This window comes from Tachypleus tridentatus, chromosome 13, assembly GCF_004210375.1.
Source record: "Tachypleus tridentatus isolate NWPU-2018 chromosome 13, ASM421037v1, whole genome shotgun sequence".
In the NCBI taxonomy this organism is placed as follows: Eukaryota; Metazoa; Arthropoda; class Merostomata; order Xiphosura; family Limulidae; genus Tachypleus; species Tachypleus tridentatus.
In genome coordinates, this window is record NC_134837.1 from 80,401,510 (window position 1) to 80,429,488 (window position 27,979).

General features: G+C 31.8%; 1 protein-coding gene across 6 annotated transcripts in view; it reads left to right on the forward strand.

The window, feature by feature from the left end:
* LOC143240275 (fatty acid CoA ligase Acsl3-like) overlaps positions 1 to 27,979 on the forward strand; it is a 67,160-nt gene that overhangs the window by 18,894 nt on the left and 20,287 nt on the right. For 4 of the 6 annotated variants that reach the window (XM_076482461.1, XM_076482462.1, XM_076482458.1 and 1 more), the window contains exons 2-8: positions 15,292 to 15,457; positions 17,593 to 17,799; positions 19,189 to 19,366; positions 21,178 to 21,284; positions 23,092 to 23,233; positions 24,209 to 24,286; positions 27,182 to 27,251. In XM_076482461.1, coding sequence (XP_076338576.1) covers positions 15,323 to 15,457; positions 17,593 to 17,799; positions 19,189 to 19,366; positions 21,178 to 21,284; positions 23,092 to 23,233; positions 24,209 to 24,286; positions 27,182 to 27,251 — 917 coding nt within the window. In that variant the 5' untranslated portion in view covers positions 15,292 to 15,322. Of the gene's footprint in view, positions 1 to 14,864; positions 14,974 to 15,291; positions 15,458 to 17,592; positions 17,800 to 19,188; positions 19,367 to 21,177; positions 21,285 to 23,091; positions 23,234 to 24,208; positions 24,287 to 27,181; positions 27,252 to 27,979 lie in introns of all 6 variants that reach the window. The other 2 variants (XM_076482459.1, XM_076482460.1) reach the window with 2 other exon arrangements.

Below are 27,979 nucleotides of genomic sequence, written 5' to 3' on the forward strand. Positions count from 1 at the left end.
CATTTGCGCAGGTTTTTCGCCATGTTGCGTGGATTTGTGTTTAATTTTCCATAAAGGCAATCTGAGTGTTTTAGAATTAAATTATCTTGCACTTTATTAATTTATTTTGTGTTAATAAACTTCTTTTAGTTACGGGTCAAATGTTTGGTATTCGTGTGGTTAATAGTGTAATAAAAATGTACATTTATGTATGTATGTGTGTACAACGTATATAATTATCGCTGTAAAAATACTATAGTTTGATTATTCTATCTGCGGTTATCTCTTTAATAGACCGTAGTTTGAACAGTGGAAATATACCACATACTTTTTATTTTTAGATTACCCTAAAAGGATACAATTGACTATTTAGATAACTAAAATGTCGGTGTTTTCAGTTAATATACTGGAATACATGATGCATTCTTTTGGGGTACTGCTATAAATGCGTAGGTAACAATATAATATTTGAATGAGTTCTTATATTTGTTTTAATAACGGTAATAGTAATGAGTGACGTGTTGTTTCTGGATATGACGTCACGTGATTATAAAAATATTGTCATTATCGTAAAAACCCATTTGTAGCTTTTTTTTTTAAATCAGATACAGTTGGAACAGTTTCACAGACAATGTTCACAAAGAGAAACATAAAGGTCTCTACTTTTTATTGGAGTGGAAAAACTTTCAATGTCGTGATTACGTGCAGGGAGATAACCAAATTTTCTATTTAAGAAAGGTGTCTGCTAACAAAATGCCAATTTTTAAGTGTATAAAGTAAAAACTTAGTATTCACTCTTTCACAGGACCGTCATGGCCTTGGAGTTAGAGCACTCGACGGAATCTGCGGGTTCAAATCTCATTATCGAGTATACTTGTCCTTTCAACTGTAAGGACGTTATAATATATGGGCAATCCCTCTATTCATTGGTAGGAAGGGTAGCCTAAGAGTTTGTGGTGGGTGGTGTTGGCTAGCTGTCTTTCCTCTAGTCTATCACTGCTAAATTAGGGACAGATAGCACAGGTATTCCTCGTGTAGCTTTGCGCGGAATCAAAAGAAACCACTGCTTCTTATCATTCCCATTACAGTAGAAGTGTTTATAAGCAGGAATAACTATTGGTGGACAGTCTTTCATATCTTACAGAATGGTAAAATTCGTGACACGTCATCTGGATTGCATCATACGACCTTTTGTGCAACTGTTTACTGACACAATTGACCCTAACTTCAGCCCTGTACAATGTGAATTGACCGAATGTCACATACTTCCCAAACACAGATCTCCCTGAACATTTATAGTATGGTTTTGAGGAACGCTTCACATTTTGTCAAGTAACTCCTAGCACTAAAAATGTCCTAGAAACAACATTTTGTCTGGAGAGAAAACAACATTACGGCTAGGCTGTACGTGGTTACCACGTTTTCGAACTTGAGTGAAATGCTATGAACTGTAAACATGTGAACCTTCTATGTTATATATTCATTTAAAGCGTTTGCTAAGACTAATCACTTGCACATCGGATCACATGACGGATTGCCAACATCGTTGTATAAAATAATATCAATCGCCTCTTAATTTTTATACGAAACATGTTGACAATCCGTCATGTGATCTGATGTGCAAATGATTAGTCTTAGCCAACGCTTGTAAATGAATGAGGATTAACTTCAAGACAACCGTTTTCCACAGGAGAGGTCATCGAAGTCCCTAGATTGTCATTTAATACTGAACTTTTAGTTACAGTTTTCCTGTGTTTGATGGGGTATAGTTTGTTAACTACTATGGTGTTAATTGTAAATAAACCTTTTTGAATTGGTAACTGTGCACTAATATGATGTTAAAATGTGATAATTGTAAGATTACGTAAATGCAGTGATTAGAAAAAAATATCGAGACGGTTACTTTCTATATGATAACTTGCTGTGAATGTCAAACAATAAAACAGTTGCTTATAAACCTAGTGCCTTAATGTTTGTAAGTTATGTACATTGATACCAGGTAAGTGACAAGTTAAAATGATTTAAAAAAACACAACCACCTTGGTTTTGGATGATTTGTTCGTGCTATCAGTTTCAGTCAATGAAATTGATTTAGAAACATTACATGAAACAAAAATTCATTATTTTTATTGAAATTTGAAAAGTTCAGTCGAACTCGCGGAATTTTTCTTTCTTTCAAGGAAAGTGTTTAAAGAAACCTGATCTGCTGGTTTTTGTAAGCATAACAACTGACTTGGTTCTTTTTCTTGTCGACCCCTAGTGGCAGAGTGGTGTGCCTACGGACTTGTACCACTGTGAACCGCGTTTCGATACCTGTGGTAATCAGAGCACAGATAGCCCTTTTTGTAGGTTTTTACTCAATAAAAACTTTTATTTTATACAATTGTGTTATAACAATAACAAACTTGAAATGTGTTGGTGGCCTTTATAATTTTTCATTTTATCTTCCCTTATGAGAAGTCGCCGGTAATAAACACATTTAATGTTAAGGTTTGTGTAAAGTATGACTTATATATATGAACCAACAACAACAAAAAAACTAATTTTCTAGGGTAGTTATATCTACATTTTAGCTTGTACATTTGAATATATTGCTTGTTTACAGAATAAACGCTACTAGAATAAGTGAATATTGCCAAAAATATAGAATCAAATTAAACAAAACTAGTAGTATTCGTAAAGTTAACATAAAGCACAACCTCAGATCTATATGAATGGAGCACTCCTACAGACTGCTACATCTGCAGAATTTTTAGGACTAACATTTCACTCAAAGCTAACATGGGTAAACCACATAAATAATATTAAAACAAAAGTTTGGCGAAGAACAAACTATGCTAGTAGTCTAGCTGGTAAAAATAATGGAGCTGGGGCAGATAACATCATATAAATATATAAAACATACATTAGACCCGTCACTGACTATGCAGCCCCTGCATGGATAAATGTAAATGAAAAACTATTAAAAGCAAAACTACAAATGATACAAAATACACTACTTACAACAGCTTATAAAGTACCCAGAACTACCTCATCAGAGTTCATACATAAATACGCACACATAGCAACAGTAGCATATACTCCTACATAATACAATAAATTATTTTGACAAAAATTGTAGAGAAAATGAACTAGTAAGCGAACTAGACAGATACTGCTTACGTGATGAGGATAGTCCTAAACACCTTTCCCTAGTAAATATATATATTTAAAAGAAAAGAAAAGGGCCACCTATAAACTAGACTCCACATTAGTTTGGGAGTTAATAAACATTGAAAGGGACTTATTTGAATGTTTTATAGTTACTACCTATCTGATGATGTGGAACTATAAAGAGAAATTTATTTGCACCAAATGTATGTGTAGGTAGTGCATGGACATTGCCCTGATAGGGGCCTGGGTAATGGCGGGTTACTCTCGCCCTCGTGTACAATGTATAAATACACTTTACATGCTGAAACAAATATAAGGGAAGGAGGAAGAGGTCGACGAAACCTGACCCTTCTGGGTATATAAACACATACCCATGAGAGAGAAAGGTGAACTTATCGATGGACACCAGCGGCTTTGTAAACACGATTTTCTAAGCTGTTTTATTATACAACACATTGTGAGTCTTTTGCTTGCATGTGAATCACTTAAAAATTATATAATGATACCTTACAAACTGTAATTAGTCACGACTAATTTCTGCTTGGTTTTCTTGTGTGTTTTGCACAAAGTACATGATGTTATTCAGTGTTTTTTTTAATATTTATACTTGATTGTTGTAATAGGCAAAAACATATAGTTACTCAGCTTTACGTCGTTGTTTGTCACCAGTTTAACAAGTTGGTTGTTTACTTATACTCGTATCACGCTGTTGTATTCTTTTACTTCCATATACTTACATAGGTTTTCTTCTGACCCTCGTATTTCATGAAGTATTAGTTGTACCAACATTTTTTTCCTATATAAAACTAGTATTAACATTCAAAACTTGCGGGTTCGAATCCCCGTCGCACCAAGCATGCCCTTTTAGCCGTGGGGGCGTTATAATGTGACGGTCAAGCCCACTATTCGTTGGTAAGAGAGTAGCCCAAGAGTTGGCGGTGGGTGGTGATGATCAGTTGCCTTCACTCTAGTCTTACAGTACTAAATTAGGGATGGCTAGCGCAGATAGCCCTCGTGTAGCTTTGCGCAAAATTCAAAAAACAAAAAAACCCTCAAAATATTGGATTTGGCGTTATAGTATATAACTAACATTTTTAAAAGTTTTTAAACTTGCACTTTGGTAGAAAAAATTATTTTAGAAGTGTTACTTTATGAACACACACTGTTCAAATAAAATTATAATGTAAATGAAAGTGTTATGATGAGAGTTGTCAAATATAATAATATTAATTTGTTTAATTTAGCTTCCTTTGTTTTGTTTCTGTTGGCCATTTTGCTTTGTAAGTGGTGTGACTTTTTGGTGTTGACATATTCATTACGTTCTTGTCAGTATCCCTTCACTATAGGTGAATAAATTATTGAATACAAGTTGTCTGTGGAAGTTTTGCTTTTTGGCGCATAATGTAATAGACTAGAAGGTTCTAGTATTTACGATAAAGCAAATATGTATGTATGTAAAAATACGCAAACGCTAGCATATAGCACATCAAAAATGACGGAGAAAGTCCTACCGCCCCCACGCTATAGTATACCCTAACTTTACATTTCATAGCTAACTGAAATAAGTTTTACGAAATCAAACATGACCAACAAAAAAGACAGAATAAATGCAGCTAAGGTAGTCACGTGTCAGTAAATTTTTTTGTGAGCCAATCAAAATTAAGATCATTCATGAAATGAATTCGTGGCGTGTTTGTATAATAATACTATGCAACACAAATTTTGTTCCTGGATAGTGTGTGTTATTTCTCAATTGCTTATGTTGTAAAAGTACAGAAAATGGCCATTATTCCCTTCAAACTTTGCTTTTGTGACCTGGATAATGAAATTTAGAAATTAACCTATTTTCTATGTAAAAACTGGCAAATTTGCACATTTTCATTTACATAAGGTCTGAATAAAACAACATATCAATCAAGATTTACATGTATTTATACTAACGTTATATAAAAATGAACAAAAATGTTTAGAAGTGAGTAGTTTTTGCGGTTTGCGACTGTAATGTAAATCACTTTCACTTATCAGCCCCCCAAATAGTCTCCCATCGTGTTTTCTTTATACGCTTCTTGGTAGCGGGGTTCAAAGTCCAGTATATCTTTGTGGAAACGCTCGCTTTGCTCCTCTGAGTATGCTCCCATGTTCTCCTTGAATTTATCAAGATGAGCGTCAAGGATATGGACTTTCAGAGACATCCAGCAGCCCATTTTGCCGTAGTCTTCACCAGAGTCTCAACCAGTTCCTCATAATTCTAGACCTTGTTATTACCCAAGAAGCCTCGAACCACTGTGACAAAGCTGCTCTAAGCTTTTTTTCCCTTCCTACTGAGCTTCTTGGGGAATTCTGTGCACTGCAGGATCTTCTTTATTTGTGGTCCAACGAAGACACAAGCTTTGACTTTTGCTTCAGATAGCTTATGGAAGAAGTTTCGAAGGTACTTGAAGGCTGCAGTTTCATTATCAAGAGCTGTGACAAATTGTTTCATAAGACCCAGTTTTATGTGCAGTAATGGGAACAACACCTTGAGGTCCACTAGTGGCTTACACTTGACATTGTGCATCCACACAGAGAACTCGGTCCGTTGTGGCCAGTGCTTCCTGTTGTAGTTCGCTGCGGTGTCCCTGCTGTCCCAAAGGCAAAGGTAACAGGGAAACTTGGTAAAGTCTCCTTGGAGACGCATCAGGAATGCCATCATTTTGAAGTCTCCGATAATCTCCTAGCTATTTTTATCGCACTTCAAGGCTTCTGGTAAGGTCTTGATGCTGTTTTATTCCTCTTTGAGGTGCATCGAATGAGCCAGGGTAAGAAACGAATGCTTATTCTCGTTGTGGAGCAGCACAGCTTTGAGTCTTCTGGGTGAGCTGTCAATGAAGAGGTACCACCCGTTCGGGTTACAGGCAATTCCAGTTGCTTCGCACAGGTCGAATACATTGTGGCAGAAGCAGAGCCCATCTTGACGAGTGAAGAAGCTTGAAAAACATCGGTGACGCTTCCTCTGACTTGCGACTTACACACGTTTATCTAATAAATCCCACTTCTTGAGTTTAGATGCCAAAAGCTCGGCATTCGACTTTGTTAGACCAAGATCTCTGATCAAGTCAATGAGGTCTCTTTAGTTGGGATAGTATGGGTTTATCTCACCAGCTGCACCTGTGAAATTGTGATCGTGATCTTTAATGTTTACCTTCTCTTCTGATATGCTGCTCTCTTTTAAGGATGGCTGCTTTCTCTCTGGCGGAGTGGATACAGGGAGCTCAGGGCAGTGTGGCACTCGGGCGATAGATGATGGAAGGTCTGGATACGTGATCGCAGATGCATTCTTGCCAGCCCGACGTTTGGAAGGGTCCACCATGCAGAAGTAGCAGTTGCTTGAGTGGTCAGTGTGTTCACGCCAAATTCTTGGAATAGCGAATTTCATAGCTTTCTTTGCCCCTCTGTACTATCCTGCAAAAGAGCAAAATAAAGTTGGTATTATGAAGAGTAAATTTATTTTATCCACAACTAATTTGTAAGAGGTTCATGCAAAATATTTTGTGATATTTTTTTCTATACTATTGGAAATTTAAAAAAGATGTTTAAATTTTAAAAGGTCTGAAATTTGTATAATATAAAATTTTCCGTCTTACGTTCTAGAGTTTTTTCAGTGCTCGCAGGTAAAATGAGGTTCCCAGGGTTTGTTATGATCCCCAATAGGCATGCCGAAATATGCCTTGTAGGCTTCACACGTTTTCTCAGATGCTGTCACAGAGTACCTTTTCGCTGTTATCTTGATAGCAGAATACTTGCAGCTTCTTGATGCCATCTCTGATCAAATCAGATAGGTCTGTGTGTTCACTTAGGGAGCTAGAACTAAACTGAAGTGGTGAATCCCTGTATATATATATATATATATATATATATATTACTATGGAAAGTTCTAGAAAATTCTGAAAGGTTCTTGAAAAATTCTTGTAAGTTCGAGAAGCTTCTCTATCTACTTACTTAGCGCTAAACGTACTTGTAATGTTCTGGAAAATTTCATTACTCAGGTTACAAAAGCAAAGTTTGAAGAGAAAAATAGGTCTTCACCATTTACTTTAGGCATAAGCAATTGGGAAATAACACTTTCTGCTCAAGAAAAAGTAAGAGTTTTGTTACATAGTGTTCTTGGTTAGACTAATGACTTCAAGTATATAAAAAAGCCAGTGCGTTTTCATTATACCATGGTACAACATTGGCTTTTGTCATGTCGCTTAGTAACAAAGGTTATTGTTAATGGTGTATGTACTGAGAGTATAAAATGAAATGTGCAGAAAAGATAACAAAACTGGAAAAGTATTTATTTCTTAATTTAAAGCTTTGGTTGATTAAAGAGTTTTGTTTGTTTTATCAGAAAATATCTTTATTCAAAAGTGGTTTGGTTTTCGAATTTCGCGCAAAGCTACACGAGGGGTATTTGCGCTAGCCGTCTCTAATTTAGCAGTGGGAAGTCACCACCACCCACCGCCAACTCTTGAGCTACTTTTTAATCAACGAATGAGATTGGCTGTCACCTTATAACGCCCCTACGGCTGAAAGGGCGAGCATGATTGGTGTGATGGGATTCGAACCCGCGATCCTCGGATTACGAGCCGAGTGCTTTAATCACCTGGCCATACTGGGCCTAATTCAGAAATGATTCAAGTTTAAAATTGTCTTTATTTTTACTTTTATGATAAATTTTATGCACTTGGCTCAAGACCAGGTAATCTCTATACTTAAGGTTTAACGGTACCTCCCTTTTGCATTGAAACTTTGTCACTAAAATTGTAATGGACAGACACTAATCGAACTGTTCTATTTGGATAAATGTATTTTGGTTTTTATGACTATTACTATTTCGAGAAATCAAGCGTGACGTGACACACTGTTTTTTAATATAAATTATATATATTATCTGCTTTTTCATAATCTTTTAAACTTTATTTTTAATGTTTAATTTGGTGTAATATCGTCTAACAAAAGCTTTTCAAAGGGGAGGGGAGTAATATTAAAAACATTAATAAAGTAATACAGCAAGTAATAAATGTATTACTCGCAAGGAATTTGGTAATTTATCTTTGCTGTAACATAAGTTGTGGTAGTTTATATTATTTTTATTATGTAGCCCGGCTTTCTGTAATCACTGAAACTGATAATAGTTTTTAATCTCAGTGATTACTTTGATCAGAATACATTTGAAAAATAGTTATCAAGATAATTAGTTGGAAATCGTGTTTCTTATTTTGAATGATAATTTAGTTTCATTTTGTTTCCTCGTCCTTGTTTTACCCTTGATATATCTTTGGAAGTATTTGTTATTCACAAACACGCTACGATGCAGCCAAGTTCTATTGAAACAGAAGGGTTGACATGGATAGAAATATGAAGCATACTTGTCCATTAAGTAACAAATACCACACCATAATAAGCTGGAAATATCAAATAGGGACATGTATTTTGTGTTTTTTTTTTGTTGTTTTTTTTTTGCGAATAAGAAAATATTCAAGATCTTTGTGATTCTGTGTGACACAGCAATTGTCAGCTGATGTGCATCTAGCGACATCGAAATTCAGTCGGTGTTAAACTAGAATGAATTTTTATTTGATTGTGCTTGGAAAGTAGATGCCATCTCTCAAGGGGCATCTGTTTTCAAGTGAATGCGAATTTAAATTCTGTGTAAAGGTCAAGAGTATCTCACACTTCGACTACTTTCAGGGCAATGTTCAGGGCAAGATACTTACATTTATATTAGCGTGAATAAATACATTTTCTCTTTATTCGTTGTTGCAAATTCCTGCACGTGGCGAGTATTTACATATGTATTTCTCGCATACGCTAATTTTACCGTAATAGAGAGCGTTCACGTGAAAACCATTTTAATGCAGTCATAGTAGCTTAAAAGCAATGCAGGTTTCCAAGTCTAGCATTTAGTGGCCTTACTAAATGGTTATTCGTATTGTTAAATTAACTGGTGAATAGAACTTAGGGCGATTTCTATCTTTTGTGCAGTAGCGATCTAATTCACACAGGAAAAAGATATTTTGTTTTTGATACCCTAGAATTTTATTCTGATGTATTTAGTTTGATAGTTTTTTTCATATTACACAAGTACGCTGTTTGTGGGTCTTTAACAATTTTAAATGTTGCAGTTTAAAACTGAAGAATTGTATCGATTTCTAATGTTTTTCAACATATTTTACTTTTGTAGCTACGCCAGTAATGAAGAAAAAATTACTGCGTATTGCTGTCGTTAACTCTGATTATTATCTGATTATATATAGTAAGAAATAGACCTTGAACCTTGAAAAATATAAACTTTGGTCAGTGGGAGCTCTCGGCTTCGACTTTGGTTATATTTTTATCATGTTTATTTCCGTTTTCTCATCACTGTTCAGCAATCTCAACTGGTTCCTCCATCAAACAGCCAATCATAGTTCCATATTCACGTGTAATATTTCCTTCTTATCGGTTGATTTAGTAAATTCCAACACGTGTATAAAATTTTGTTTGAATTATAAACGATATGATGCTGAATTCCTCGTAAGGTATTCGGGTAAGTTATCTTCTAGATAGTGGTGTTGTGGTATTACACGTAATCTATATGTGTGTTTAATAAGTTCTTTATTTAAGCCCGTTTCTTTAATTGTAATATGTATTTTGACGCAATATATATGAAAATTGGTTTCATTTGTCCTGCACTTTTTTTTAATATATTAGATACGTTTGTTGAGATTAAATTTTGTGTTCATGTATTTATTTTATTTATTTACTCCATAATCTCAACAAAGTGATGTAATTTACACGTTTTAATGTTTCAGTTTATCTTCTAGTCATTGCACTAAGTTAATTCAGTTGATGAGATAATGACCAAGCTTGCTTGTTCTCCACGATTGTGAAAATCGTCCTAAATTTGCCGTTCCAAAGTTTTCATTTACTCGTTGACTTAAGATCGACGCCGAATAGACATACAACTTAAACATACGTGTAAGAAATAAGGTATAAGAAATCCCAAAGTGACAACTTTATGTTTGAAGAACACTCAAAATAACAATATTTTTTTGCCTTTTTTTTTTCTTCAGGGGCAATCTGAAGAAAAAAGACCCACGTTTCGAAAGCGCTCAGGTTACAGGGTTGTTATTGCTTTATGTTAAGACTTCTTAATCCTACATATTTTTCTGACATTGAGTACTTTTTACCATGGCGGATCGGAATATAGAAAGGTTTGATTTGAACTTCATTTTGATGCAGTATTATGTATTTGCACATGCTATCCTGTGTCAGCAGAAACTTGACTCGTTTCATTAATGCGTCATAGAATCCATTAACTTTAATCTACATTTTATAAGGCGGTTAATTTTTGAGTTACATTTACGTCACAATGTAAATGTAGTTAGAACTTCTAAACACATAGGAACTTTATTTATTAGAATGTGCTTAATATTATCGAAGTTAGTGATATTTATTAATATCACAATTAATAAATTGTGAAAATTATAAATTAGCTGAGGTGATGTACGTTGTCGTAATATAACGGAGATGTAAAGAAGAATCGCAGAAAAAGTTAAATCATATAACTTTATCACTTTAATGATGTTGGTATGGAAATAAACATTGTAATCTAACTTTTCTATTGTTGGCAATATATTAAAGATGATATATCAAGCCAAATGTATCTTCTACAAGAATAACTAGTAATGATGGATTTATACATGCATTGAAATCACTTCTGAAGTTGACAAATGCAATAGCCTTTTGTTTATGTAGTGGCGCAGAGGAGTCTGCATAGTAAGAAAGACCAAAAACAAGTAAATTTCTATTTGCTTAGAACATTTTCAGGAAAACGTTATATATCTTAAGGCTTGACTGTGACTGTAAGGCCAGGGGGTGAGAACAGGAAATCCACGTGCTCTAAACCTGAAAATAATTCGACATCCTTCTGCGATGCAATCGCAACAAAATAAGTTGGAAAATCTTTCATAAGAAGGAAGGTATTCTACAGAGCTTAGAAAACTGACTAAAACATTAGGGTTGGTTATGGATGGAAAATAGTGACGACCAGCTTCAAGATATAAAAATGTAAAAGAATGAGAAGTTATTGATAACTAAATTCTTTGCAGCAGAACATAGTTTTCGAAATCACATCGAGTACTTAATTTCTATACACGAATGCGACCATTTGGTATCTCGAAGAAACATTTTCTGAGAGTCGAGTTCTGTCATAAAGTTTTAATTCTGTAGGATGCCATACATGAACCTCCTGTTATTGTGGTACAACTTTGTTTTATTAAAGTTTCAAAATTAATGTATTATAAAATAATGTGTCTGAAGTTTAAAATGTCAAACCAGAACATCAGTGATGGTACTTCACTTCAGATATCGTAAAACATTTTTTTAGTCAGAACAGTTTTGCTCTAAAGTGTACTTCGTAATTGTCGTTGTTCCTGTGTACATACTAAGCCATGTTGTAATGCATTATTTGGAGAATTTCGTTTCACGAATGGAAAAATGTTGTTAGCAGTGAAGTATCTACCTATCATGTAATAGATGTTAGGTGCAGAATGCATTTATGTTGGTAATCATGTGTAAGAGGTGTTATATGAACGATGAAGTGGCCCATTGTATATAATTGATATTAAGCAGACAGTGAAATGATATTGGCTTATCAGGTTCAACATTAACGGTACCTCCACAGTTCGGGAAAAGTAAGAAATGCATTCCAGTCAGTAGCTAACATCACACACTAGATGGAACTAGCGGTTTAATAATGTGTTTATTTTAGTTTTGACTTGCTCACAAGTTTATTGTTTTTATTTTTTCACTGTGATATCAGTTCCCAAACACAACATGAACAAATTGTTTATTTCTGAAAGCAGCAAATCAAGTTGTTTATAGCCAATCAGAGACATATTTTCTTTATCTGTGAATCGCTATACTGCTCACTTTGTTGAATGTTATTTCCAAATAGCACTGATTTCTCATAACAGTGACCAGGTAAGCCCGAAGAATAACGGAAGGTTCGTTAAGATATTCGCCGCGAATGAGTTTTGTGTCCTCTGGAGTGCGTTCGCAAAAAGTAAAAAGACTAAAGAAAAATGTGAAATCACAATAAACGGTCTTTTATTCAAACAAACGCAACGGAAAATATTCTATACTTGTGGCAACAGACTGTCGCCTATACTGTAGAGTTACGTTTAAAGCTATAATATTTTACTAAGCTGAAGTCGAAAGAAAAACATGCTGTTGAAAATCAGTCCTGGCACGTTAGAGGAAGAAGTGGGTCTCGCCCTTTCAAAGACTTTGAACAAATAAAATATTCCTTATTTTTACATGAATACCTGCGTGTTATTTGAATAAGGCTTAAAACTTCCGAAAATCTACATATTTTTTGCAGCAAATCAATCAATCTCGTTCTTTTTCACTGTGTGCCATACACAGAGGCGACATCTCGTGATGTACGGCACAGAATAGCCTTGCATCTCGGCACTTTTATTATCTGTACGCTTTCTGTGTACTCGCTTTGTAAACAGCGGAGAGGAGTCGAGCGTTATTATCCGGCTTAACAATGATATTGAAGCAGGCAGTAGAGCTAATGGAGCCAATCAGAATTTTGGTTTAATTAGAAACAACCAGTAAAAACATTTTAAGAAAAGTTTGCGACAAGAGAACATACAAGCCTGGCAAGGTTTCGGTGATCAAGAGCTAGTATAGATGTAATGATGTGTGATTAGTCAGCTTATCTTAAGTATATAAGCAACTAAATAATGATGCACAGTCACTTGATAAAAAAAAAAGTGTGACAGTTTATTTTGTTTTTTGAGGTTATTGACTGGAATGATGGTGATTGGGCTTACAGTTATGAAACACGAAATCACATATAAATAAATTAGGACACTTAAAGTACCTTTTTTGTGTTCTTTATTTTGAGGGTTGGGGTTAAAACATCGTCTGCCTTCTCTGAAGTCTTGTTCCAAACTGAATAAACCTTGTGTTAAATATTTAACTTGTTAATTTTAGATCTACCCAGAGCTACTAGTGTAACAAGAAGTCATTACCTTAAAAACATTCCTAACACTACCTTTACAAATACGTTTAATTTCATACACTAAATTTCCCATTGTAGCTACTTTATCACTCTATCACAATGTGCTATTGTGAGTGAGTGATACAGGGCAATAGGTATCTAAAGCAAAAGGAAATTAACAATCTCATTTACCAATGTGCTATATGAATATCGCATATACCGATACAGTAACAAATTTGAAAAATTACTGTATCAATATAAATGCGTAGAAAACACACGAGGTACTTGTGTACCAGAACACTACAGTTGTTTGTAAGACTACAATCGCAGTATTATACCAATTCAAAGCATTGTGGCCCGGCATGGCCAGGTGGGTTAAGGTGTTCAACTCGTAATCTGAGGGTCACGGGTTCAAATCCCTGTCACATCAAACATGCTCGTTTCTTTCAGCTGTGTGGGCATTATAATGTGACTGTCAATCCCACTATTTGTTGGTAAAAGAGTGGCCCAAGAGTTGGCAGTGGGTAGTGATGACTAGTGTAGATAGCCCTCATGTAGCTTTGCACTAAATTTAAAACAAACCAAATGAAAAAAACACAGTCAGAAGGTTGTCTGTATTCACAATAATAGGGAAAATCGAACCAAACTTGAGTATATAATAGTTATTGTGTCAAGCTGCTGAATAATAGGCTAAGCATTTTAAGGTGTAACTGTGAATATCCTTATTTTGTTCCAAAGAGACAAAACTGCTTGCAGCACTGGGTTGCTAACAGCCATCCTTCTGATATGTACTATGAAACTTGAGACAGCTGTGTTTAAAACATTAGCTTTGTGCGAAATTCAAAACAAACAAGCCAAACTTGAAACATAGGTGTATCTAATCTGATAATCTACCTCACGTGCTTATATATTATCCTTCAGATTGAAAATTCCAATTCCACATAAAACATTTTTTTGTTTAAATTATGAAGCTGATGGGTATGGTTCACATACGTGGTTTAAAAATAAATGTGCTTTTCAAAGCAAATTCATTTGATATGTCCTGTTTACAAAACAATAAAATTAAAAGAAAGCAAATTATAGGATGATGTTAAGTCATTTTAAACCTATGCTCTTGCATAACCATTGCATCAGTTGTGTATTTGTTGTAGTTAAAAAAGTAATGTATACATTATACTTATTACATAGCAGTAATTTTATTATATATTAGGAAAATTCTACCAATTTCCTTTATTCACGATCTACAGCTAAGATGCAAGAACAATTAATCGTAGAAAACTAGTCCTTGTAATAAATATGATCATTAATTAAACAGCTAATGAGTGTTAAATGAAGTGTGGTAGTTTAATGTTTATATAAAATTTTAAGGTAGGAAAAATGTGTACAAATGGTCAATGGTTTGTGGGCACCAGCGGCTTTTATGACTGAAATGCTTACAGACTCACTCTGTATTTTAAATTTTTTGTAATATTTTATTATTATTATAAGTGTGACTGTACTTAACAGATTTTTTGCAAAGTACAATCAGCAATTTTCGGACATTTCGTTTTTTTAAAATAAAATAATTGTATTTGATATTAGGTAGTTCCTGTAAACTGTGTTGAATAAATTACACATGTGTGCAATGGTTTTATTGTCTTTATGTTACATGTTCTACAGCAATTACTGTCCACTGAATCCTAAAACGATATACATTTTTCTCCATCATGTACAGATTTTTAACGAAATGTCGTACTTTTACATAGATGAATCATTTTCAATGAAATCATGACATAGAAGTCTTTTCATCATTATGGAACCTAAACATAATAATGTTCATTGTGGTAAGCAAGATAATAATTTGATACAAGTAAGTTTATCTTCCTGATTTGAGAAAAAAATAAAATTACAATATGATAGAAAAAATGGATATTTCTGAAATTTGCATAGTTGAGTAGTGGAAAATCTGTTAAGACTAAAACAACTTTAATGAAGTTTAAATTCACAGGCCTATGTTATTGAACCATATAATTTAATCCTACATTTCTATTGTACTGTTATTTTGTTTTTTGATTATTTTCTATTATCAGAATTATATATGAAAAAAGCAAAACATTGCAAAAGCCAGGTATATTTTTAAAGTTATTGAATTCCTTTTGCAGACATTTAAACAAAATCAAAGAGCTTTAGAACATGGAATTTGGTCTTGGCACAACAATAGTTATCAGTATCTTAAAAACTCTGGTTCTTGTGTACGACATTGTAAGTCTACCATTTTACTTTGTTCTACAAAAACCATGGGAGAAATGGATGAAGACATCAGTTTGGGTATGTCCAGACTCAACTAAAACTTTTATTGCTTACAGTTTGCAATTAATGTGTGTGTTTTATTATATTACATATTTATTATTACCAAAGATAAGCCTTGCATGCATGGAAGTACAAAATGTGATTGTTATTTTTATTTTTTTATTACAGTACAGAGTATTAAATTGAAGACCACACTGTTATTACTAAAATATGGGTTTGAGAAAGGTGAACATATCAGTAGGTGTCTAGTGTATGTAAACGTTTAAGAAAGAGCTGTTCATTATCTTCAAAGCTTTTGAACATTTTGTATTTTGTGTTCAATGATTTTTAAACCTTTCAACAGACTTATGATAGTTTTATTATCCTGCTTATGTAGTGTCTACATGTTTAGTTTCAACTGTTACGTTAATTAGGGTCTACCAGATACACAGATTGTGGCTAAGAATGTGAAAAAATGGTTTTTAGTAATATAATAAATTACAAAATACATTTGTGAAATTCATAAGATGGTAAAACCTTGAATAGTATTTGATCAGAGAAGTACTACATGTAAATAATTAATTACCAGTCTTAAATTATATCTTTGAATTTTGATTAATTAATAAAATTATTTTGACATAAAATTCCATAAAAATAATTTAGGTTTTACATTTTTCTCTGTTGGCATCATGCTAGCTCAATTTATTTATATTAATTTTTTTTAAAGATCAGAAAAACAAAACAAAAACTCCAATCAGTGAAAATTAATTAACTTGTTACACTTTAAGAGCTTATGGTTGATAATATTTCGTACAAGTAAAAGTACTCATTCCAAGTGATGGAGAAAGTTTAAGTTAATCTATCAGTTTAAATTATTTCATGGACTTTAAAAATGTCAATTGTGTTGCACTCTTGGTTTCACTCAAAACAAAAGCCCCAAGATACAGAACTCGCTGTGAAAAGTAATTGAACATACTGGTCTTGCCAAGAGCTGCTCAACGATAATATATAGTAAATTTTTTATTATTCAAGTAACATCACATTTTAAAATTTAGTGTGTGGTTTTTCAAACAGGTAACAGACAAACATTCAGACAGACACATTTTGAAAGATATATACATATAATGAACTTTTTCAATCATTGGCTTATAACTTAAACAAGCTCTTATGTTTTTATACATTGTTTAGCATAGTAAATGAAAATTTCTAAAGTTCTTTTGCTTTCTAATAAGACTGTGTTTATATTATGAAATTGTAAACTAATTTAAATTTTTATTTTGAAAATCTGGTATTTGGTATTTTTAAATGTTACTAATTATGTACATATAGTTGGTGATAACTAGATATACAAAATAGTTACTGAACTGTATACTTCCATTTAAAAACAAAGTACATTGACAAATTGAGATACATGGTACTCTGTGTTGTCAAGTAGGTGTATGTAAATGGACTGCAATGATGAATGTTGTTCATTTTCCGCCTAAGTAGAAGAATCTCAATGGCTTCACAAAGGACGTAACAGTGTGAGCCCACGCAGTATGGTTCCTCATTAAGGAAGTAGCTCAGTTGGCAAAGAAAGAATGCAAAAGGATCACAAACAACAGAAATTGCTGACTCACTAGATGCACTGTGAGTGGCTACAAAGCATACAGTATTTATATGATTGGATAAGATCTTGTCATGTGACAATATACTGCTGGGAACTGCACAGTATTGGGTTTTGTAGTTAAGTGCCTCTTCTCAAGCCCATAATTTTAGACGAGTACTAGATATTAAAGCTGGACAGTTAGTGCAATTTGATAATCAGTTACTCATTGGATTCATTAATCAGTTATGTTTAATTTGTAAATTATTCTTACATAAGACTTGAATAATCAATAATAGTAACATTTGAAACCACTAATTTGGATTAATTGATTATTTTATGTGACATTAATGGGTAATCAAGTATTAAATACTTGGCTGTAATAGTTATATCACTTTCATTTCTGCAATGACTGTTGAGAATACATTCTAGACCAATGGAGGGAAATCATAAGGTCCAAAAAATTTGTTTAAAACACATTCATGTGGATATCTACAGAAAGATAACTGACAAAGTTGCAGTGTGTAATAAGTTATAAGAAATTACACTTTTTGATTTATAATGTGTTTATAATGTATCTGTCACTCAGAGCAAACATCAGATACCTGGAAATGTATTCAGCCCATTGGTTAGGGTTGACGATGATAATACAGAACCTCCTCTCCAAGGAGTGAAAACAGTAGATGAACTGTTTCGTTCCTCTGTTAAACGTTATGGAACAACTAAATGCTTTGGTACCAGGGAAGTGAGAGGATCAGAGGAAGAAGTCCAACAAGATGGGAAAATTTTCAAAAAGGTTTGTTAATGACACCTTGAAATAATGCTTGTTTCAGATCTTAATTTAAAAACTAAGTACAGGAAATTTATCTCTTAAAGTCAAATAAAAAATATTCAGAATATGGGATCAAAATTTCATAAAGAATCTAGATATTTAAGAAATTATGGTTTATTGTAGTTGTTTAAATAAATGTTTTAAACTAATTTGCCAATAAAACATTTCAGAGAAAGAAGTATTCAGTGTACTGTGTGAGTATAAAGAGTATTGTTGTAAATACAGATGATACAATTTTATTATAACATCATTTGTAAATTTTGGTATATGGAATAAGGGGTAGAAGTGTGTAACAGTAAACAGAAAGGTCTTGGAGAGCTGGATATGGTTTGGGTTTTAGTTCTTTGTGTAAACTTCTGTGTTCAATATTGATATGTTTAAAGTGTTAGGTAAAAAAATACTAGTTATGATTAAAAAGTTAATTTCAAATGTTTGCTATAATGAAATAAGAATGGGATGTAAAAAAAATTGTGTTTATTTGAGACTGTTTAAACAATAAACCTTTTTACACAATCTAATAGGAAAGTTACTGAACAAAATATTTTCTTATTTGGGAAAAGAGACTATTTTGATTAGAAGCCAGTTATTCAAATTTCCAACATGTATACCTTCAACTCGAATTGAGATAAGTTTTCAAGTCTGTTTGCAGATTAGAGCATTTCATTGGGTAAACAGAATGAATACCTAATTGAAACTTCTAATGTGACACCATGGATATAAATGTTCTAGGGATTATTATGGATCCATCATTAGGAGATTAATAGTTTACATATAAGAACATGAAAATTCTAGATTTGTGTTAGTTTTCAGCTTTAAGAAATATGCACTCAAGGCATGTAATGAACCTGTAAGTAAAGAACAATCTAGGATCCTTCCAAAGGTAAATGGGGACTGTGCAACATCTATTGATTGAGAGACTTAAACTGGGATTCAATCAAAATAGTGCAGTTAATGTATCTGAATTATAAGTGTTTACAATCATACTGGAATGAATAAAATGCCTTGTATTTTTGATGTTATCAGATTTTTCTTGATACGTTCTGAGCAATGCTGTGAAAGAAAGCAAATAAAACTTGTGTTGCTGAAAAGACTGAAATAAAGACGTTTCTGACTGAAGTTCTGAATGTTGTTTTTTGAAACATCATTCTTGAAATGAAAGAATTACTAATTTATTTCCTTTCTGTGATAAAATGACACAAGTTTTTATGTTGAGTGCAGACAAGCAATTTTCAAAATTTCTTGTAATTAGATTTCATTTTCTTTGTATATGATCTGTGATAATTTATTTTGTATACCTAAGCTTCTTTTGTGTAATATACTGATCATAAATACTGGCAACAAATGTTCACACAGTTAATTCTAGGAGTTTATAAGTGGATGACTTATGAAGAAGCTGACAAAAAGGTGGAGCTCACAGGTAAAGGACTTATGGCAGTTGGAATTAGGCCCAGGCAAAATGTAGTTATTTTTGCTGAAACACGAGTGGAATGGATGATAACAGCACAAGCTTGCCTTCGATTCAACATTCCAGGTACATATACATTTATTAAACTGTTTTATTGAAAAGAAGGGAAGATTTTATTGGCTAGAAACAAGAAAGAAAAAACTACACGTGATTTACATTGTACTGTTAAATAGAAATTGAGATGTTCTATGAATGGACATTCATGTGTGTGTGTGTTTTCAACTCTTTGAAATAAAGTTCAGCCATAAAACAGTTCAAGATTTTTGAATATATAATAAATGTGTCTCTAAGCTGTGTGGTTAAATTACTCTACCTATAATTTATCATTATTAAGATTTAGAACTTTACATCATGTTAAAAAATGTTTAGGCCTTGTTTGTATTTTTTTATATCTTAACACTTTTTTATGAAAAAAATAACTATTACTCTTTCTCAACTTTCTAGAATAGAAGTTGGTGTAATGATTTGAACAGTACACAAAATTATTCTTTTAAATTGAAACCCACACAAATAAAATGTATATGGTATTAAATAGTATGCACTGTTATCTGGCTATGTTTAATTGGAAATGCTTTTCTCATTATGCAACAACATATTTTTTTAATGAAATTTCTTTGCATATTTTATGAATGAAAAATAAGTTTGAGGCACATTTTACACAACTTTTAACTGTTTCAAAATTCTAAAGCTCCTGCGATGTTTCAAAAGGTGGGTTTTATCCTGGTACATTTATTACCAACATATTAATGTTGGGTATTAAGTTATACTTTGAACACTGTATTATAATGTATATATCTAGATAAAAGTGAAGTACTTTTAAGTTACAAAGTAATAACAAAATCATGCTATTACAAGTTAGACATAATTCTCTAAGGAAGAGTAAAAGAAATTATTCTTATACCACAGTTAAAAGGAGGTACATGAGAAATAATTGCTTTATTATTTAGTCTATTCATATCTTGTTGTTAACTTGCCATATACTTCAAGAAGTTTCCTGCTGGTACAGCAGTAAGTCTACAGATTTACAATGCTAAAATCAGGGGTTTGATTCCCCTCGGTGGACTCAGCAGATAGCCCGATGTGGCTTTGCTATAAGGAAAACACACACACAGACAGAGATTTGTAACCTATCCCAACGTTCACATAAAATCTTTGTTGACTTGTCATTCTGTGGAATAAATGGCAAGATATTTTTTCATTGGAATATTTACATTATTGTAACTTGATTAGTTTATCAAGCAGGATAACTATATTATTTTCTGTCTACCATTCATTATGTTGAATATTGAAATAGCAACCAATTTTATGAAGCAGATTATTTGTACTGTCATTGTAGTTTACTCACTTTGAATACTAGAATAAAAACTAAATTTGTAAACCAGTGTGGTGGTACCATATTTGTAAGCACATTATATATTGGAGCAGTAACTACTTTTATGAATCTGGGTTTTTATATTGTTTTGTATGCTATCCACTTACTCTGAAAGTGTTTATAACTGTTTAATGTTTAGTTTTACTGACATAGATATCAATATTCATACACTTATTTAGGAGTACAATTATTACAGGAAAAAAAACACTTTTTTTTTTTTTATTATAATATTTCCTCTTCAGTTCATGATTGTAAATTTTGTTTTGTTAAGCCATTAAGTTTAAAATTCAGCAAGAATTCAATACTAAATTTCCTATAGTGCAAATTGTGCAATAATTATATACGTTTAATTAAGGTTGTAACTAAGGTATCATAGAGAGAGAGAGAGAGAGAGAGTTTGCTATAATATTTCAAGGCCCATTTAATGGTAAAAGAGAAGTGCATCTGTTTAGATATATTAATAGCTGGATTAAATTAAATGCTGCTTTTTTTCTTTTATTAATAGTTGTTACATTATACTCTACACTTGGAGAGGATGGAATTATTCATGGAGTTAATGAAACGGAAGCTACACATATCATTACCTCCCAAGAACTACTGAATAGACTAAAGGTACAAATGTAGTAATTTTTAGAAACTGTGCTATTAGTGATAACCTCTATATAATGGTTAAATTGAAGTTAGTATAATAGAGCAATAATTTAAATTTGAGAAAGACAGAATATCTTGTGCAACAGGTAAATTGCACACCCCTGGGGCTATCCTTGCCAGTGGAAAAAATTATATTATCACAAAGTTTTTAGTGACACTATGAATGTGATGTCACATGTTAGAAAATCATATAGGTTCAAGAAGTCTTGATGGAAATGAATAAAAAACCTTATAACCTGAGTTCTTTCAAAATATGGATCTTTAGAAAGCACTTAGGTTACAAGGTTTATATTCATTTCTAATGTGATGTTGCAACATTAAACCTAAGTATGGTGATTCCACATCTGTATAGATCTACTGTTATGGTGGGCTGAAGGTGTGGACAAACACAGATTTTAGTTTTATATATTACATGTTTTTGTGTATCAGTAATACCAAACATGGGACACATGCATATCTAATTTGATTTAATTATTCATAAAAATCTCTACCAGCATGTTTTCAAATTGAAATTATTTCAGGCAGAATTAGAAAAAATTATTCTCTGAAACATTGGAAGTAGTCAGTGACATGAGTCAATAGGGTTTGACTTACCGAGTTGAGAACTGTAATTATATGTCAACAAGTGATGGAACTGTGAGCTAAACGTTTATACTTGGTAAAAGACAGATGATTTTGGAGTCATTCTATGAGCTGATATACCATGGCTGAAAATTATCTGAAAAAGCTATCTTTATTCAATGGGAGCATTTATGATGTAAGAATGATGGGTTTTTGATTAGATGAAGTAATAATACTGTAAAATATTTTTTTTCTAATTTAATAAGATTGCAAGAAAAGCATTTTTTAAATTTTAGTAAATAAATTCTAAAGGGTAAAGAATCTTCTACCTCCTAGGGCATGCTACATGACGAGTAAATTATTGTGAACTATAAGTAATTTGTATTTTAGAAACAATTATTTAATATTGTAGTTGGTGTAATGAATCAACACTTAACAAGCGCTATTGAAAATAAAACAAATCATAGTAAAGTCCAGATACAGGCAGAAGAAGACAGAGATATGAATATTTGATCTGAATTAGTTATCAAAAATCATTCAAAGACATGTTGGTAGAACTGAAGTTAAAGGGCAGTATGGTCATAATAAATGAAAGAGGATAAAAGTTGCAGAAATTAGATTTACTCATCAACTGGATGCCAATGTTGAATAGGACTGAGTTCATTTTAATTAGATATATTTTATGATTGCCTGTGAGTATGTTAGTTCTCGACTGTAATTTATATGAATATATAATGAGACATTGCAAGTTTTTAAACAAATAATTTTGCAGTTCCTTTTGTTTTTTAACAATAACAGTTAAAGGTTTCAGAGATCATGTTATTAAATGGTACTATAACTGTTTTTTTCACTAAGATTAATCTGAAGGAATTTTCAATAATTGAAATTACAGGTAAAGAAAGTTTATTTCTTTAGGATGGTCCCTTGGTGGGACAGCAGTAACTCTGTGGAATAACAACCCTAAAATCATGAGTTTGCTTCTCTTCAGTGGACACAGTACATAGGTCAATGTGGCTTTGCTATAAAAAAACACATTTATTCAGGATATATGTCATGTGTTTCTTAATCATCATAGAGCTTTAACACTAAAAGTATGCACTATAGTTTAACTTTCTCCTGAAAGGTTTAACAGTTGTAAACTGTTTGAGATTACTTATTCTAATATTATTAACAAATACAATATCCATGTAGTCTTCTTCATTCACAGAAAGTTATTGATGAAATGCCATCAGTTAATCATATTATCTACATGGAAGCACTTGAGGATCCAGATCTGAATGGGTTTCCAAGTTCAGTAAACATACGACCTTTCTCAGAGATTGAAGAGCTTGGCCATAAAGCTGATCCAGGTGTGTTAAATTTTATAAATAATTTGATATAAGAGTTACATTTAGGTGTTTTGTTCATTGAAGAATAGATGTAAAGGTAAGCTGGACTGTAGTTCTTATTGTATTTTTAAGCTTCCAAGTTGAAGATGTATTAGTTATTTAGGAAAATTGATATTGTTTGTTCTTGGGAATTTTCTCCTTCATATAATTTTGTGTGATTTGCCTTAACTGTGAGATTTGTTCTATTGTCTATAGAATGCCATTGTATTGCCATTAAAACTTGAATTTGAAAGTTGTACCCAACATGTACATCATCACAATGTTTACAGTAATCATGCAGATGAATATATACACAGTTCTTTAATTTACTTCTGGCTAATATAATCCTAAAGCTATAATGCTACTAAAAATCACTTTAGTTTATTAGATTTCAGTTTAATTTTATATTTTTATTATGGATTAATGTTTTATATTTATAATTATTTTTGATTTGTCTATTTTTGTTTCAACAGTCTCTCAAAAATAGCTAGATTTCTTTAAAATATTGGTAGTAAAACTTAATAAATAAATCAGATTAAAAAAATTCATGAATTTCAGATAAAAAATGATTACATAGTAATGAGAGTACAATTGCCTATTCCAAATAAACACACCAGAAAATATGATTTTGTAATCATTGAAGGAGTTAGGAATTAAATTGGTTAATTTGTAAGACTCAAAATAACTTAATTTGAAAAAGTTCAATATTATCTTTACTCTCCTTTGTGCCTTTAAACCTCTCATCGTGTGAGAAGTGTTTGAGTTAGGTTTTTAACTACTAAAATAATGTAGCCATTTTTTACTGGTTCACTTTGAGTTTATCGTTAAATATTTTTCTCATGTATAAGTTACGTTTTTGAAAAGTTTCATTATATTTTGAATCAAGCCATTTCAACTCCACAGTATACTGCTCTGATCCTATTAGATAAAAATAAAATAAAAATGTGACTACTTCAGAACTAACAGGAGAAGTTCCTGGACCAGACGACATTGCCATTATCATGTACACAAGTGGTTCAACTGGTGTTCCTAAAGGTAAACATATTTCAATAATATTCTGCTGCTGCCTTTTGTCAAATAAGTAAAATATTTTTTAACATTTGTTTATTTATTACAAAGTGACAACTTGCTTAAAATGTCCTCTTTTTTTATGGATAATATCACTAGTAAAATAGGGCTAATGAAAATAGATACAGAACAAGAAATACCATTAACTGAAGTGTTAGGTCAGGTCTGACTAAATCTTTGTTGATAAACAGTTATAAAATTAATGCACAAAATCTGTAAAAATTAAAGAAGGAACTACAGTAACACAATGACATAATATCAAGGTACAAATTTTATATTGGAGATATATAGTATATATACTAATTTTGGAGTATGTATATGTATTTTAATGTTTCAAGTTTTATTTTTGTAAATAGTAACTAACATTCAGTTATTTATACTAAATTGTATTATTCAATGAAGTTTGAAGAGAAATTTAATATAAAATAAAATCCCAAAATATGTTTTAGACTATAAATAAGTGCCCTCTAAGGAAAATTTATTTTCAACATTTTTTTTTTACAGTGTTTCCTTGCATTTTAGTGCTGGTTCTGTCATCTGTGATTAGTATCTAAACATTTTTCTAGTTTGTTTTCTTTATAAAACAACATCTGGGCATGCTAAACTTTAAAACAATTCCTAATTGAAGGTATCATTTTCAGTACCATGTTTTTACAGTTGCTGTATTTCACATTTGATAAATAATAAGATTATGGGTAAAGTACAACAAAACATTGTTCTTAGGATTTTGTAATATACAAGTGGGTGGTGCTTATTATAGTAATTTCCATTTTATGTACAGGTTATATTTAGTGGCCAATTGTACTTTTCTTTATAAACCTTAGAAGATTTGCTTCTGGAAAAAATTGCATCTGATCTTTGTGACTTTTATTATTTTTCTATAGTAACTTAAATCATGCCATATGTTTATATTTATCCATATTAGTCATTATATTGAAAAAGTAATTCATAAAAGATTTTTTTGTGAAAGAAGTTGATCCATGAATGTTGGGGTTTAAGATCTTTTGTGTGGTAAGTACATGATCTTCACGTGGATTAGACTTAACACTTTAAACAAAAGGAATTTGTGATTTTTTATATTATTTTGCATTTAAATTAGCAGTTTTAAGTTCAGTAATTTAGTATAATTTTATATTTAGTTCATAATAAAAATATGATTCAGTATAACCTTGTGTGATTTGTACATATTACTAGTACCATGTAAGAACTTTATTCTTCCTTCCTTCATACTATCTTTACTTTGTAGTAAGATCCACACTTCTGTTGTTGTTACATTATAATTGAAACTGTCTGATATATAAAGCTTATTCTTATATTTTGTAAAGGTTTTAAAACTCAGTGTACAAGTAACAACAATAAAACTTGTATGTTGGTTGTGAAATAGTCTAGACACATTCATCTTAATAACACACTGGAAGCTGTGACATTCTCATAGGTGGTGTATCAATACAGTGAAGTGTTTAAGTTTTGAACTTTAAATCTTGTTTATAATGAGAAGAATGTGACCAGGACTAATCTTACTATTATATCTGTAGTAATGTTGAAACATGACTGCACTTGACTGAATGAGAGTGACCCACAACAGATGTGATAGTACACAGCAAGTGTACCAAGTTCACTTTCATGTTTTTTTTTGATACAATAAACAAAAGTATGGCTGCAATAAAACATAAATGGAACATAAAACTATGGAAAAAGATTAAAATGCTTATCATTTAAATGTGACATGCTATTTAAAAATAAACACACTCGTTTATTGTTTAGGTTTATTTTGAAATATTATTTATTGTCTTGTATATTACTTGAAACCATAAAGGAAAGTAGTTGATTATTAAAAATATAAAAGTAGACAAAATTTGCATTTTATGTACAATAAGTTATTAAGAATTTTTAAAATAATTTACTAAAACGTAGAGAGTAAGAAGCTCAAATCTGGAACCAATATAAATATTGTGATCATATTTTTATAAATATCATTTTCTGAAGTAAGTTTCCAAGGTGATAAAATACGGTGATGCAAAATAACTAGTTATATTAGTAGTAACTGGTGTTATGTTTCTTAAACTACATACAGTGATGAAAGTTATGAATTTTCAAACAATTTCATCCACTAGTTTTATTTTTGGAACAAAATATAGCAAGAGTTGTGTTGACAATGCAGCAAGTTAGTAGCTGGTAGTGATCTGGTTAAGATCAACTGTAGTATCTGCAACTTAAAAAAACCCAAAAAATAAACTTTTTAAAAACTAATTTACCTTCAGTCATGGGATGTTTAGTTGGCATACTGTCACCTACTAAGAAATAGCATCTTGCACACTTGCCTTGCCCAGGTTTACTTAATAACAAACCCTGTGAAATTCTATTTAATTCAAGTATTAAAGTTTTTAACATCATTGTTGATTGTAAGTCTTCTAAATAATTCAATATTTGTATTTATAATCAAAAATAAGTTTGCCATTTTAGTATTTTTTGGCAGTAAAATTTTGTTAAAGTTGTTAGTTATTAATACTTTTAGTCTGATGCAAAAATCATTAATTGCCTCAAAAAATATGGATGATCTGATAAAGAATATATTGGTAAAAGTATTAAATGCAGTTTTTATAGCATCCAAACTTAACTGGCAAATTTTTTAATCTTGTGGATTGGTCTTGTGAAATTATTGTTGCCCAAGTATTTAGTAGAAATCAACTAAAAACAATTGTACAGACAAAGTAATGGATGAAATAATCATTTAAGTAAGTTATTTATATACAAGTTTATGTAATAAGTATAATTAACCTAATGATTACTGTAGAGCATAGATATGATGGAATGTTGTAATGGGCTTGACAATTCCATTTAATGTACTTGTTATTTCATTAGGTGTGATGATCACCCACAGTAACGTTGTCGCCACAGCAAATGGCTTTGCAACTGTGACAGCTGGATTTTCGTAAGAAGACTTTGTTTTTTTGCAATTAGATTATGTTCGTATTCTGATTAAATGTACTAAACATAAGCTTCTGAAAGAAAGTCGCATAACTTTATAAGATTGTGTGCTGTTATACATTATACTAAAATATGTGTGGTATTTAATTAAATAAAATATTTTATTTTAACAACTTTAGCTACATTGCTGAATAAAGTAACTAATATAAAAAGGGTGTATAAATGATATTAAATCTGACAAGTGAATTAAAAACATACAAAAGCTAATCTATACTGCCTTAGATGGGTCTATCTTCCCAAAATGTATGGATTGTTAGGTTTACTGTTTTGTGATTCATCTTAACTAGTTGCTATTAAGAGCACTAAGCATAATTGTGCTTGGTGTTTGATACTTTTCTTTTGGCTTGTGCATGAATGTCATGTCTAAATTATAGTGGTTGTGTAATGTTTTTATAAATTGATTGTTTTTTGTGTATTTTTTATTTTGATACTTTTTTAAAATGGTGTGGAAGTTTTTTTACTTTCTCCTGAGTGAATTAAGAGTACAGCAAACACCCTACATTGATCAGACAGTCCACTCAGCCCAAAAGATGTAATCAGGGTAATTACGATGCCCTGTCAGGCTGCCATATAGATTTTCTGTATCTATGTACAGATGTAATGCACCATTTGTCATTTATATAAACAAAAGCTAACAAAGTTTGACATCAATTTCTGCTTTGTTAATGTATG